Below are 16647 nucleotides of genomic sequence, written 5' to 3' on the forward strand. Positions count from 1 at the left end.
AGGGTTATTTTCTAAGCAACCCAGTAAGTGGTCAAGTTGGTCAGCGTGACTAATCTATGTAGGATACCCGCATTTTCGCATTGGAAAGTAAAAGCAATTTAAATATGTCAGATTCTTATACATGTAATGATTGGATCGAGGGTCGTAGCTTTGCTTTACAGCGTCCTGCGTGAAATCTCGCCATATCATTTAGTGGTTTTTACTGATCATCAGACGAGTGAGCTGAGTTCACAGCAAAGCCGTGTTCAGGCCTTGACGGCCACTCCTTCAAAGTCGAGTGAAGCCTACGATCCAAGATGCGCTGCGCTTTACTCGCGCTGTCATTTTGGGACTCGGGACACGGAATCCGTCGGTCGAACAAAGGCAGGAGTAGGCTACTCAGGATGTGATGTCAGCCTCACTTCTAGGCGTGTGCTACATAGGAGTGAGGAAGTGAAGCGGAGTGGATCGCTGCGCTCCAGTCGCGATCATCATGTGTCGCCGACTGCGGACGTTCCTTCAACCAGTTGTCATGTTCGCCCAGGTCGGCAGCACAATCTACGAGACGGGGCTGTTGATGCTGCTGAAGGAGCGTTACAACTCAACGGCCAACTCATCGTTCAGTAACGCATCCCACTCCGAAGAAGACGAGCAGCAGAAGGCCATTTCGAACTTCTATATGATTTCTAATATCATATTGGGTGTTAGCCCAGTACTGACTGCTTTATGTCTGGCCAGGCTTGGGGACAAGGGGTACAGGAAGCTGCAAGTTTGCCTCCCTTTGGTAGGTTACCTGCTGTCCAGGGTCATGCTGCTCCTGGTGATTCTGTTCGAGTGGCCAGTCCAAGTCATGTTTGGTGCTGTCATCTTGCAGGGCTTGTCTGGAAGTTACTGTGCTTACTGGGCTGGAGTTATGGCCATAACTGCGGACCAGAGCACTGAGAAACTAAGAGCTGTTCAGATGGAAAGTGTTCAGGTGGCATATGGAGTGGCGGGCCTCATTGGCAGCATGACCTCTGGGTACATATACAACTTGGATGCCAACAGACAACACCCTGGGGTCATTTTGGCTGTACTTAGTTCCACCTTTACCTTGCTTAGCTTGATTTACAGTACTTTTCTTTTAAAGACACAGAGTATTGAAAAGTCTCCTAGTAATGGCCTTACACAAGAAAACTGCACAATAAACCAAAACTCTGAAATATCAGATGATATGGGGGACAGTGTCCCATCTATAGACTGTAAGGTGGTGGGTGATAAAGATCAACCAGCGCCTTTAAATTCATTTCAACAAATCAACATTGTGCTTCTCTTCATTGCCGCAGTACTATATGATACTGGAGACGGTCAGTTTATGAACATCCGGGCATCTTTTGTGGTCAAGGAGCCCCTCAACTGGAATGTTAAGCTTATTGGATATGGCAATGCAGCCAACTTTGCGATATACTTCACCAGTTTTCTGGGAGTCTGTGCTTTCCATCGATGTCTAAGCGATGCCTTTATGGTTGGAATCGGGATTTTATCATTTGCTTCTGGACTTCTTCTTATGGCATTTGTGACAAAGACCTACATGTACTTTGTTGGTAAGGTAAATATTTCATAATAAAAAAAGCTTTTGAGAAGACTGCTTCTTTTGGCAGTTTTAAGTTGTTCAAACAGTTTTTGTTTTCTTAATATAGTGAGGCGAAGTGACATAAGGTAATGAAAAAATTCCTTTTTGAAGCATATTGTTAGAAATTGTACTCCTTGTTAGTGCTAATCAAACATAACTGGTGGTCAAAATGTGGAGTTGTTATTTTTTTCCATAGTTTAAAGAAATGGACATTTCCATAACCCATTATTACATGGTTAAAGAATTCGTAATGGGTTAAAGTCTTTAGCCATTAACTGCCTTCCAGTGCAAGAAATGGCAGAGTTAAGCTACTGCTACTTTTATTTTATATAGTGCCATTCCATAGTTAGCACCATTCAAAGGCACTCTTTTTATTTTAAATAGCATCTTTCCTTTGTGAAAACCATTCCAAAGGCACCTTTCCATATTTGTTTTATGTGAACAATTTAAGTGACTCAGTCAGGGTCGCACAGTAAATCAGTAGTAGGATGTGAACAGTATGATTTTGTGGTTTATAACACCTATTTATACTGAATAATACCTCAAGGAACTTTCCATATCTCTATGAATTATGCAATGACATGAGAAGTCACTTGTTTGTGGTTACACAGTAAAGATACAGTAAGTACAATTCTGTGGTTTTCAGTCCAAAGTTTATTTTATATAGTGCCTTTCCATGGTTAGCACTATTAAAAGTCACTTCTTTATATAGTAGCTTTCCTTAGTGAAAACCATCTAAAGGCACAATTCCATATTGTGTAATGTGAGCAATTTAAGTGACTCCATTGAGGGGCGCACAGTAAATTAGTAGTAGGAAGTGAACAGTATGATTTTGTGGTTTATAGTACAAGGGGTATTTTTTATTGCACCTTTATATGCTGCCCCAAAAAACCTTCCATATTTCTATTAAATAAGCAATGGCACGGGAAGTCACTTGTTTGTGGTTACACAGTGGAGGTACAGTATGATCCTGTGCTTTACAGTCCAAACTTTACTTTATATAGTGCCTTTCCATGGTAAGGTACTTTTTCAGGCAGGTTAACTGACCCAGGAAGTGTAGCAGAATAAGTAAGCAGTAGGAACTGAATTTATGACCTTGTTGTTTATGAAGTCAAAATGTATTTTATACGGTGTCTTAAATAAGAACCACATCCTATAGCAGCTTTGAATAGTTCTACATCATTAGCAGTTGCAGATTAAGTTACTCACACCATAAGTTAGTTGGGGGTATTGAACCACTGATCATGTGGCTTACAGTCCAGTACAGTGTTTACACAGTGAATGCTATCCAAGGCAGTTTTACATATTAATTTAAAGTGAGCATCTGTGATTTAAGTGTACCAATTAGGGCCACATGGTAAACTTGTACTGGAGAATGAATATATATTAAAACTTTGTGGTTTACAATTGAAAATGTATTGTATATAGCACCTTTCCATAGTGATAACTATTCCAAGGCAGTTTTACATATTAATCTGAAGTGGGCATTGGCGATTTAAATGGCTCAGTTAGGGTCACATGGTAAACTTGTACTGGAGTGTGAATATACTGTATATTAAAACCTTATGGTTTACAGCTGAAACTGTATTGTATATAGCACTTTTCCAGAATGTGCACTATCCCGAGGCATTTTTGAACATTTAAAATCTAAAGTGATCACTGGTGGTGAAGTGACTTGCTCATGGCCACAGGGTAAATTAGTATTAGGGATTGAAAATAAAGTATGAATTTGAGGTTTATAGTCCAAAGTTTATTTTATGCAACACTTTTAAATAGTGTAGTAAGCACTACTTCTGTGCTTCTTTCCAAATCAATCAAGTGTGACCCTGACAGGATAAGTGTCTCAGTTGGTGTCACATAGTAAGGCAGCAGTGGGCCTGAGCCTATCACTGTGTGGTTTGCAGTCTAAATTTTATTTTACAGTGACATTCCTTATTGAACGCCTCCAAATCTGCAACGTGGAGTTTGGCAGGCTTTCAGGTATTCAGTAATGCTTTACAATCCCACAACTTACCCAGGATGTTTTGTTGAATGTATTCAAATTAAATAAGAATTTAAATTAAAAAAATAATAATTTAATTTAAAAATTAAATAAGAATTTGAATAGACAGTTATGGGCCCTTCCCAAAGTGGGCCGGGATCCTGCCTTGCATTTGTTGATGCTCAGTTAATGTGTCTCACTGCAACACTACAGTAAATGGGAAGATGGTAAAATGTAATTAATTATTAAAAATTAATTCAAGCTGTATAACAGCTGTAGAAAACATCCATCCATCCATCCATTTTCCAACCCGCTGAATCCGAACACAGTGTCACGGGGGTCTGCTGGAGCCAATCCCAGCCAACACAGGGCACAAGGCAGGAACCAATCCTGGGCAGGGTGCCAACCCACCGCAGGACACACACAAACACACCCACACACCAAGCACACACTAGGGCCAATTTAGAATCGCCAATCCACCTAACCTGCATGTCTTTGGACTGTGGGAGGAAACCCACGCAGACACGGGGAGAACATGCAAACTCCACGCAGGGAGGACCCGGGAAGCGAACCCAGGTCCCCAGATCTCCCAACTGCGAGGCAGCAGCGCTACCCACTGCGCCACTGTGCCGCCCCAGTAGAAAACAATGCATGGAAAATATAATAAACTGTTTCAGGAATAGTGAAATAAACTAATCCAACTAAACCATATTCCAAACCTACTTATCCAGAGCAGGGCTGTAGAAAAGCTGGAAACCATCCTAGTAAGCATTGGGAACAAGGCAGGATCAATCCTTGCACAGCATTGTCAGTTAATCGCAAGGTGAATACACACATGGGACAATTTAGTATCACCAGTCTACCTAACCTGCATGACTTTGGACTGTGAGAGGAAATGGAAGCACCCAGAGGAAACCTATGCAGACACAAGGAGAACATGGAAACTCCATGCAGAGACCACTTGGGACTTCAACCCTGGTCTCCTTGTTGCGTGGCAGCTATTAAATAAATAAACAAAACAAAAAATAAATAAGAGCACAAAAGATAAGAAGCAAAGCTATAATTCAAAAATCCCTTTCTCACAACTGATTACGTACTTTCCCCGTGTATATTCCACCCATTTTTCTGAAGTCTCATAATCTGTAATAGGGTTGCAGCACTGGCTTAATCGTGCACGGGGTCTAATGGAGGGCACACACTCACACTGGGCCACTTTGGAGTTGTAAGACAACCTAAGTGGTGAAAACACACATGGACACGAAGGCTTCCAGGACACTGAAGCATCAGCACAAACCACTATGCCACCATGCGGTGCTTCTTCTCATGATATTTATAAAAGTCATAATAGGTTTGCAGTACACGCACATTCAGTATGATGGGCTAACAAGAGGGGACCACATCTGCTTAGCTGTGAGGAATGCAAGAGCTGCAGAATCACTAGGCATGAAGCACATGAATCACTGAAAAAAGTAGAAGTTAAAACTGAAAGAAAAAAAAACTAAAAGAAAAACCAAATGTAAAGTTATCTGTCTCAGCAGTGAGTCACATGTTAGAAGGGCAACATATTTTGGACTAGTAGATTATCTTTTAACTTGTTTGGTTACATTTTTATTATTATTTAAGCAGCAGAGTGGTGGAATGCATAGCACTACTGCCTTATGGTTCCAGCATCCTGGATTCAAATCCCACATTCAGCTGTTGTCCATATGGCATCTGCATGTTCTCCCTGTGTCTCTGTGTGTGTGTGTGGGGTTTCCTGTTACATTCCCTGGGCTAGGTTAACTGGTTATCCAAACTGGTGCTGTACAAGTGTGAATGGTCCTTGCAACTGGCAGTCATCTCCTCCAGAGCTATTTCCTGATTTGCACCAAGTGTTTCCAGGAAAAGGTAAAGAATATTGGAGATAGGTGCAAAAAAAAACCAAAAAAAAACCAGCCATACCAGGCCTAACTAAACACAAGTACAACCTCTATCTGATATTTTGGGTGCCTAACACACTTTCCCAATATACTGGTACCTGTGTATCCCCTATTATTCACTTGTTTGCCTTTTTTTGCTCTTTGGCCATACTCCTTGTCAGTCGAGCCATTATCATTAACAATCCATGGAGACTCCAAGCTCAGTGGCTTTATACCCACAAGAAGCTTTTAAGACCTGGCTAGGAGAAACCTCCAGAATAGGAATGGAGTTAGTTCCAAGGTAGGAGGTAGTCTTTGGAACTTCTAGGGCTATTTTCTTAGAATCTCCCCTAGTGGTCCCAGGTGTGCCTGCAATCTTGAACTTCATGTCTCCCTTAAACGGACGTCACATTACACAATTACCTGTCAGAGGGGATATCAAACTTGACAACTGCAATTGTTCATCTTATTGCCTGAGGGTGTCAGATTACACTAGTTATCACAGTGGATAACAATTTAAACGACTTTCCAAAATATCACAAGTTCACCTGTTTTGCTGACAGCTCACAATGTGTTGCCTGACGGAGCTGGTGTCCTGTACAAATACTTTCCAGGTATGGTGAATACAACTGCAGTCTTTGTCTTTTTTTGTTTACATTCTATCATGGTATGTAAAACACGAGACATCAGACAGACATGCCTGTCTGCAAGGTCTAAAAAGGGTGTTTTCCCTGTCCCCTTATGGCTACAATCTGTGCATTGTGACCAGTCATTGGTTGTCACCTCTGGCACACACACAAGCTGGCCCCTATGACATAGGACAAAATTAAAGCTGTTTGATTTTGTCAGGACAAGTTGCAGACTGGTTGGAGTGAGTCACTGGGGATGTCAGACTACATGACTGCTGGTTTCAGGATTGCGCCACGACTGCCCCAGACTCCCTAAGTTAATGTAAATAAATTGTGCAACTTGAAATCATTGGACAATTCGTGTAATGGGACGGGGGGCTCTAAAGCACTGGCCAACCCAAAAAAAACTTGTCCACAGTATGAATTAGGCAGCTGATTATCAGCTTAGGAAACTCTTGTGCTACCTTCTATGAATGCCACTGTCCTCCATCCATATTCATGTTCTAAGAGTGAGTAACTCCTGGGCACCAACCATTAAATTGAGGTACAGTGCTTCCTCTGGTGATGATCTTGCGTGACTGGCAATCTTGCCACTGTCCATGCACTTAGTACCCAGACATCTTATGGCACTACTACATCTTGCTTACAGCTGCAGACTCAATTGGGTCCCCAGTTACACACAGAAAATTAGGAGGCTTGGTAGAGCATTGATTAGTGCTGCTGACTCACAGCTCCAGAAGACTGAGTGCAATTCCTAGCCCAGTGCTGAGACTGCATGTTCTCCCCATGATCACTTTTTTCCCCTCCAACATTCCAGTTTACCTTTCATTTGCCAAAGACACTCAATACATATCAGATCAACTGGTGGATCAAAAAGCAGAGTATGGGTGTGTGAATGTGACCTATAGTGGTCTAGTGGGTTCGTGAGGTGTGCAAGTGGACTAGTGGGCTTAAATGATGGATGGAAATTTCTGTTTGAAAAAAAATTTGGAAGTTCAGGCATGTTTTTATGTTTTTCCATGAGCTATACAAAGTAAATTATTTGAATTTTTAATGTTAAAATTTTCATATCAGAGAACAGAGGCTTGAGCTGCATAACCTTCTGCTTGTCCAATCCAAATATAATGACTAGATACATGTATTTACCATTTCAATGCCACACATACAGTATACATTAACTACATTAACCATAAACAGCTGCAGTCCAGTTAACTTCTGTTTCAATTAGGAGTGTCATTTAGTGAACAACGTGAGTCACCAGCTTAGTTTAGTGACTAAGGATCAGGATTTGAAACCACACAACTGCAGTTTCAAGGTGGCTTATTGAGGAACCCCAGAACATTACTGTGCTGCAGTTGTGAGCAAATGTCAAATGGGAGACAGAATTGGACTTATTCATAAATTAGTCCTGCAACTAAAGTTTAGATTTTTAAAGTAAGGAAAACGTCTACGCCTTAATTTTTATTTCAAGTACTGCATATTTACCTTTAAAGCTGTTAATGTGGACTGCACGAATGTTCACACTGACAATTCCCATGCTAGACTCACATGTCCCATACCATGTCTTGATCATGCCTGTCAGGATTCAAAATGAAACACAGCATTTATTTTTTTCCATTGCTGTCAACATTCACTGTTTTCTGCTCTAAATTGATGACATCTTCAGCATCTCTGTTGTGAAGTTGGTGTTAAATTTGCTCTCTAGACATAGATATTTTATATGCGAGAACTCAAATTTAATTTTCATTTTTTGATTTTTGTCCATTTTATAAGAATTTATTAATTAATTATGCGGTTTCCGGATACGATTTTGCTTTTTGCGGAAACCGACATTTTTTGTGATCCCTTTTGCCAGTATGCACATCCAGGTTGCTGGGAACTTGGCCGTGAAAGAGGAAACATCTGAGGCTGTTGTCACGGGTTTAAAGGTCAGCTTGATAAACCACATGCTATTTGAGTTTTGCAGCAATTTAAAGAGACTTTAGGAGTGTTACTTGTATTACTCTGTGCTTCTGATTCTCAATTCTTGCTCCTTATTTTTGCTTAGTAAATTTGCTTGACAAAAGATAGGATTGATTTCTCGCTTTTGACCCATTTTTCGTTCATGACGTTTCTTCTCCCTATCACATCTGTTATATTCATATCTGTCTGTTTTTTAACAAAAATAATAGTAGGAAATTGTATTTAGTTAGATGCGTGCACATGTGATGCTGCATGTGACATCACAGCAGTCATCTTATTTAAAGTTTATGTGGTCATTACTGTCATGTGTACAGTGTGCTATGAAATTCTTTCTTGCATGTACAAGTTGATATGTTATGTTATCACTCTGCAGTGCAATGATATTTTAGATATGGAATCAAGTACTGCAGTGGTTTATATCAAGCTCAAAGTCATTTGTTTATTAAGAATGAACCAGATGTTCAGTTATTGTCTGAACTTTGCACCCAATTTAGAGTTTCCAATTAACTAACAACTTTAGGATGTGGCAGTAACACTGGGGTACCAGTCAGAAACCCACACTGACATGGGGACAATGTCCAGCCTCCACATAGACAGTGACTGGGTTAGGATTTGAACCCTGGACATTCAGAAATGTGACACAGCTGTACTAACTACTGTGTTACGAAACCTTCCAATTTTAATATTGTAACATAGCATTACAAAACACGTCACGTCATAACACTCTCAAAACTTCTTAATCTAAAACAGGGAAGACCAGAGCTATTCTGGCTGCAGAGCATGCAAGGCAGGAGCCAATTAATTAACACCTAGGGGTTATAAAGAGATACAATCATACATTTTGGAAGATTAAAATAAAATATCTTTGTGATTGACTGTCCAAGGACAGCGTTGTGCCCCACGCTACACATGTAAGCTCTAGCCTGCAATTATATTGCATTGAAATATGTAAGCTTGGGAATTAAAAGATTTAATTTAATACTGTAAAATGAAGTTTCACAATTTTTTATGCTTTGTCTATTTTTACCATACCAACGTAACTCTATAATATGTCAGTAAAATGTATAACTTTCTTTTGATTGATTTGCCAAAATAAATTTCCTGTTATTTTTTAAACCTAATAACATCATTTATAGTACTGGTGTATTTCCTAAATGCATGAAGACATTGAAACCTGAGCCTGACTGAAGCCTGTCAAAATAGGAAGACTGATTGACAATGGACTCATTGTGTTTTCTGCTCTCTGTTCATTTTTAATATAATACTGTGCCTTAAAAACTAATTATACATGTTTAAATACTTTGCAAGTAATTGATCTGTAAGAATTTGGGCTGTACGTTGCAGAATTTGATTTGGTTCATGTTACTTTTTTTCCAGATAAATCACAAGCTTCCATTTTCAGAGAGGTACCACCAGTCTCCTACACTCCCGCACTGTCATGATATGGCTTATAAGTTTATATTTTCCCACCTGTTCCTGGGTCTCTAAAAATTACTTGAGTATGGGCTTGGGGGCTCCAAAGGGCTATAAATCTAGTAGTTGTATTTTTAACATTGTTAAAAACTATCCACGTTCTCCCGTGACATAGTCTTCTTTTCCTTATAGGTGCAGCCATGTTGGGAACTGGCTGCTAGAACGCAAGGCCCCATTGCTGAGAGGCATTTCCTGAAAGTCACATGACATAACATCATTGGTGCGAGGTGTTAAAAAGCCAGCACCACATATACCTAATCATAAAAGATTTAGATTGATGAAGAAAAAAAAACTTTTCAGGCATTTCATAGTTAGCTTTCAAATGTACTTTTCTGCCCTCTGATTATAGTTTGTATGGTTTTGTTGTGATTATATACCCTTTTTGGCTTTTAACTTAAAAGTCTGTTCTCTGGCTACATGTCACAAGATTTGTCAGTCAGTCATTATCCAACCTGCTATATCCTAACACAGGGTCACGGGGGTCTGCTGGAGCCAATCCCAGCCAGGACAGGGTGCAAGGCAGGAACAAATCCCGGGCAGGGTGCCAACCCACCGCAGGACACACACACACACACACACACACCAAGCACACACTAGGGACAATTTTGGATCGCCATAGTAACCTGCATGTCTTTGGACTGTGGGAGGAAACCAGAGGAAACCCACGCAAACACGGGGAGAACATACAAACTCCACGCAGGGAGGACCCGGGAAGCAAACCCAGGTCTCCTAACTGCGAGGCAGCAGCGCTACCACTGCGCCACCATGCCGCCCCATCACAAGATTTGTGATTTAGTTATTGTCTTCATGGCTACAATCCTTGTGTGAATTCTAATTTTTCCACCTCATCACCCAATTCTATTTTCTCTTAAAACTGTTGTCGGCTTGTGCAAGCACCATACCCAAATAATGATTAGAGCTGTCTTCTACTGGACACTCACCCCCATAGATACACAGGGAGGCAAACACAAAAGCGGCATTGTCCATGATCACAATATGGTGACAAATGTCTGAGAACCGAGGGAGAAAGCCAGAGAGCCTGTCTTGGCAGTGCAGACAAAGATCTTGCAGTGGCATTAATTCAGCAGTATAGGGATTTATATAGCAACATCTACTGTCAATTGGAAGAACTGCAGACTGTGCACAGTTACATAACATGGAGGCAAAAAGCGATGAAGGAAACAAGTGAGAGTGGTGTGTCTTTAGATTTAGGGTCCTACTTACTCTGAAGGTGATGGTTCCAATCATGTGATGAAGTTAAGTTTTAAAGATTGTGTTGGAAAAATTATGAACAAAATAAATAAATATATTAATAGTAATGCAAAAGCAATGGGGACCAATATGTTTATACAGCTTCTCCTACAAAAAACCAATACCTAAACAATAATGTGTTAGTACACTGAAGTGCATAGACCCTGTAAAAAAGACAAAAATAGGACAACTAACAGTTGGAGTTACAAGTTGGGGAAAAAAATATTTACTGTTGAATAGTTATAAATGGCAGTTGGGGTGTACTCAGGCATTCTGTCTGCAGCGGTTTTGGTACTTGGTGAGTGAAACAGTGCAGTTGATTTCATCTGGTCACTAAAGAAAAAGTGGTGGATTATGGAACTTGAGGGGTTTGTGAGTTGGTGGAGTTAGTTTGCGGGTCACAGGTCTTCCTCTGGGTTGGTCATTTAATAGGGTATATGTGATATTCCTGACACCAACTGCAACCCTTCGAGTATTTTCTTTATTTTAGTTATTATCATAACACTAAAAAGTCCCATTGCTGACAAACCATAACAAGAAAGATGAAGATCTTGGATATTGAAGCTGCATGTACCTTTCATCTGTATGATTTGTTTTTTGAATAATGGTTAATCGCAAGAAAGAAATGCTTCAGTTCGTTTAAAGTCAACTTCAAACTTGCTGTGCCTGCATTTAATCTTTGTGCCTTTAGCTAAAGCTAAAGAGAGTTGAGTTAATATGCAAACTGCTATGTGAATGTGATTAGGCTGACAGTGCAATGGAATCTGACGGACTCAATACTGTAAGTAATCCTTCATTGAGGTTAACATCCTGTTGGTCTTTTGAAAGTCAGCTTTTAAAATTTCACACCTTGTTTTAAATCATTCACATAATATTTTTTCTCTCCCTCTCCACCATCCACCATCACCATCCCTCTCCATTTCTTAATGCTGTGTTTTTATTTTGAAAATTTATACATGAAGCTAAATTTACAAAAATGTTTTGCATCAATTAAAAATAAATAAATAGATAGAGTCAAATTTTTGGGAAATACTTTGTTTCTTTGAGGTATATGGATATGAGCATAATGGAACTCAGCTTAGTTGTGGATATTTTTATTTAACTATTTGTTCATTATTGCTCTGTAAGTTAAAAATTCAAACCTTGGTCCATTTATATAATTAAAAACAAACAAAACAGCAAAGTGACATACAGTATACCAAGTGTATTAATACATATTTTAAACTCATTATGCACAAACTTGGCGTGGTGATTTTTGACCAACTATCCTTCACTGTCCATTTTGCAACATTATCTCGGTCTTGCAGATTCACTCTGTACAGTAGCTGCAAGTTCAGACCGTATCTGATGAAGTATGCAGAACAGGGCCTGGTCCAGACTTTGGTCTTGTCATGCCTTGAGTACTGTAATTTACTGCTGGCAGCAGTAATGGCATGTGCTACCAAGACTCGCCAGATGAAGTGGGCATGTGTTTCTCCTCTTTTCAGATCACTGCTTAGACTCCCTGTAGCAGCATACATTAGTGTTTGCCTACAGAGCAGTCAATGGGTCACCGCCTACATACAGTATGTGGAGACACTTGTGAGGTCCTATGTTGCTTCTCACCCATTCAGGTCTGTTGACGAACAGTGTCTAGTGACGCCACCTCTCTGTGGCATCCATCCATCCATCCATCCATTTTCCAACCCGCTGAATCCAAACACAGGGTCATGGGGGTCTGCCGGAGCCAATCCCAGCCAACACAAGGCACAAGGCAGGAAGCAATCCCGGGCAGGGTGCCAACCCACCTCTCTGTGGCATCAAAATTCAATCCACACTCTTTTCATGTGCAGCTCCTAGATGGTGGAATGAACTGCCCATCTCCTTTGAAATTCTACCTCCCTCACTCCGTTTAAGAAGCGTTTGAAGACTCTCTTGTTCAGTGAAATTCTGTCTAATTCATAATAACTTTAATAGGTTCTTGTAATCAAGGAACTGGAACTCATTTGCATTTTGCTCTGAGCTTTTTACTTGTGATGATTCATTTTGTAATTTTGTCCTGTAACATTTGTTTCAAAAATTATGTTAACCTCTTTTGTAAGATGTTTTGGATGAATATGCCTCCTAAGCAAATAAATGTAAATACAGTGGTTAGTATCATGTGAGTTCAGTTATTACAGTAAGAATAACTTTATATTTAATTATCAGCATTCTTATTCCTTATATATTTTTCTGTCTTTTGGAAACTTCTGATAAGAGCATCCCTGGACATTTTCTAAATCTCATTTTAACCAATTATGCTTGGGTTTCCTTGTCAGTGATGTGCATGTTTGAGACAATTTAAATGCTCCAAGTACAGTAAGTGAACAGTGTGTGAAAGCAGGTGTGTGCATGAGTAGGTCCTCCGATGGTCTTGCAGCCTATTTGGGGCTGAAGCTGCTGTGATAAGCTTTGGTCCCTCATGACCCTGCACTAGACTGAGCAGGTTTGAAAATATTACATTAAGTATAGTGCCTTTCATTTGTAACCACTATGTCATATAAAAATATCTGAAAAAATCCACAGTCCAATCATTAGGTGGGGTGTGCTTTTATCCAGAGCAATAGTTGCAATATTGTGGCTTGCATAAGGCACTCAGGTGTCTGAAGTTTATTGGCGGCCCCTAATTTGTCCCGAATTTGTGTGTGTAGGTTTATATGTGCCTGTGCCCTACAGAAGTTTGTTTCTACACTTAAAAATAAAGGTGCCACAGTGGTTCTTCAGAGCAGTACCATAGGGGAGCCATTTTTAGTTCCCAAAAGACCCATCCATGTGAAGGCATCAGAACGAACCTTTTATTTAGATCCATAACAGGATCCATACCAATGAAATACCAATGGCTCATGATTTTAAAAGGACTCTTGCTGTATAAGATAACACAGACTAAGTCCTGGTTTGCTTAATATGTTAGTGTCGTGCTAGTCAGACTACCATAACATTAAAGGTGTCATTTTTTTCACATAATACAAAGTTTTTCAAAGCACAAACAACCAACTTCATATGCAACAAATCCTTCCCAGAATTAAATGGTTCTTTGTCCATCAATGAGTCTACAAGGAACCACAGCCTACTAAAGAACAATAAAGTGCCATTAAAAAAAACATTACATTTAAGAGTGATTAGACCTCCTCCCGTACCAGACCATACTGAATACTTAGTACTGTTTTTGTACTAATATTACACATAAATTGTAAGTCACATACAACAAGGAATGTAATGGCAATGTAATGGTTTTATTTATTTGTAACAAGCTCCATGCAATAAATAACCATGAATGAAATGTAACAGATTAGTGAAATACTAATGGCTCATGATTTTAAAAGGACTCTTGCTGCATATAATAACTCAGACTAAGTTCAGGTTTTCTTAATCTGTTACTGTCCTGCTAGGTATAGTCTGCTGTTCCTCGCCTGTGGAACTCTTTACCTCATTACATAAAGGAGTCGTCTACAATTCAATTGTTCAAAACAAGATTAAAGACTCATTTCTATTCACTTGCATTCTGTGACCTTCAGTAATACATAATACATATTGGTGGTTTCTTCATTATGATTATGTAACATTACTTCTATTTATTATTTGTTTTTTTATGTTCATTTATTGTATTTCTATTTACGTTATTTATGTTGTTTCTTTTATTCTATTATTGTAAAGCACTTTGGCCACAGCATTGCTATGTTGTTTTAAATGTGCTGTGTAAATAAATTCACATTGACATTGACATTAAACATTTTCTGCATAACAAGAAATTTTTCAAAGCCCAATGAACATTTCTCAGAATCAAATGGTGCTGTCTAGCAATAATTCTACCAAGAACCACACAATCCAGTAAAGCAGCATAAAGTGCCTTTGAAGAACCAGCATTTAACTTGTATCAAATTGCATAACTGATATCAGGACTGTGGGGCGGGAGAAGTCCCAGTCTACAGCAGGCCAAAGTCACATATAGTTACAGACAGAAATTTTATACACGTCATTGATCTGAATTCATCAACTGCAGAAATAAAAAGAACTATGAAAGTCCTACTGTTTCGCAAATGTGGGGGAAGCTACCGGTGAGATGGGGGAACGCACTCTAGTTTTGACTGGTGTGCTAAATTACCAGGAATGTGAAAAATAAAAAAACACATATAGGTCACTCAGTTGATGGCTGGCTGCCCGGACAGTTGTCAGCAATGTGGAAAGGCGGAGTATCTGATGGCGCGGGGTAGGTTGAGCAGTAGCTCCGGTCAAAGATGCTTAGTGCTATCTTAGTACTATCTTAAAGACAGATGTCAGCTTTGACGTGGTTTCCAATAGCCACTAAACGTTCCTCTTCTTAGAAATTTAAATATATGGAAAAGTAAGATGGATCGCCGTTTTACGTCCGTTTGTGATGCGGATGTGTACTACGAGGAAGACCGAAGAGAAGTCAAAGAATAGCGCGCTGCGCTTCTGTTCAGATCGCCATGTGTCACCGACTACGGACTTTCATCGAGCCTGCGGTTTTATCCGCTCAGTTCGCCAGCACGATCTATGACACGGGGCTGCTGATGACGTTGAAGGAAAGATATAATGTCACCGCTAACTACTCTCTCGGCAACGCCTCGCACTCTGGAGACGAAGAGGAGCAGAAGGACATCTCGAACTTCTACATGATTTACAATATCTTACACGCCTCTACATCCATCTTGACGGCTTTTTACCTGGCCATCCTTGGGGACAAAGGGTTCAGGAAACTTCCCGTTTGCTGCCCACTTCTTGGATATGTGATCTCTAGAGCAATGCTGCTCCTGGTGATTCTGCTAGACTGGCCAGTCCAAGTCATGTTCGGAGCTGCTGCCCTGCAGGGCTTGTCCGGAGGATATGCTTCTTACTGGGCTGGGGTCATGGCAATAGCTTCAGATCAAAGTACTGTGGAACAAAGATCCCTTCAGCTGGTTAGTGTCGAGGTGGCTTATGGAGTTGCAGGTTTTATTGGCAGTACCACCTCTGGGTACATTTATAATTTGGACATCCATACAGAACACCAGGGGGCCATTCTTTCCGGGCTCAGTATGTTATTCTTTTTGCTTAGCTTGACCTACACCCTTTTCATTTTGAATATCCATAATCCTACTATTCATTCACAAACAAGAGACCCCCAAGAGGAACATAAGTCAATCAACGACAGTAAAGAGGAAGAAAGCAAACATGAATGTGGGACTTTGGTTAATGCCCCCTCCAACAATTCTGAATCTTCTCCGAAGCTCGCAGACACATATATTGGAATTTTTCCAACTTGTTACAATAAAGTTAACATTTTACTGCTCGTCATGGCTGCCCTCATGTACCGAGTAGCAAATGGTCGATTTGTAGATATTTTGCCTACATTTATGGTTAAGAAGCCACTAAACTGGAATGCGAAACAAGTTGGGTATGGAAATGCAGCGGGCTTTGTGATCTTCTTCACCAGCTTTGCGGGAACTTGGTTTTTCTCAAAATGTCTGAGAGATGTCAGCATGGGAATCATTGGTCTTGTTTCGTTTGCATCTGGTTTGCTGGTTATGGCATTTGTGCAGAAAACCTACATGTTCTTCATTGGTAAGACAGCACATGCAGTTTTGCAGTTTTTTTTTAATACTTTTCAATCCCAAACTAAAGTTAACAATCATAGTCTATTGTACAGTTTGAAATTGTTCCTTTTACATTATTATGGCTTTCTGATTATTTTATTTTTTTATAGAAAGAAATCATATTGTCATCTATATTACCAAGCTTGTATATATATATATATATATGCATGTGGTGACTTAAGGTTTTATTTTTCTGCTTTGAAAATAATGAAATGTACTTTGTAACATTAACCCTGTACAAATTAACCAT

General features: G+C 39.8%; 1 protein-coding gene across 4 annotated transcripts in view; it reads left to right on the forward strand.

Annotated features, from left to right (window-relative positions):
• Positions 1-16647, forward strand: part of LOC114654413 (thymic stromal cotransporter homolog) — a 60932-nt gene that overhangs the window by 12462 nt on the left and 31823 nt on the right. The window contains exon 1 of one of the 4 annotated variants that reach the window (XR_007935444.1): positions 382-1567. The exons of 1 other annotated variant lie outside the window; for it this stretch is intronic. Coding sequence is in view for 2 of the 3 variants with exons in the window: in XM_051930057.1 (XP_051786017.1) it covers positions 15252-16365 (1114 nt within the window). In the remaining variant the exon portion in view is untranslated. Of the gene's footprint in view, positions 1-381; positions 1568-15191; positions 16366-16647 lie in introns of those variants that run through there. 2 more of the 4 variants (XM_028804961.2, XM_051930057.1) reach the window with 2 other exon arrangements.

Source organism: Erpetoichthys calabaricus, chromosome 7 (genome assembly GCF_900747795.2).
Source record: "Erpetoichthys calabaricus chromosome 7, fErpCal1.3, whole genome shotgun sequence".
NCBI classification, from domain to species: Eukaryota; Metazoa; Chordata; class Cladistia; order Polypteriformes; family Polypteridae; genus Erpetoichthys; species Erpetoichthys calabaricus.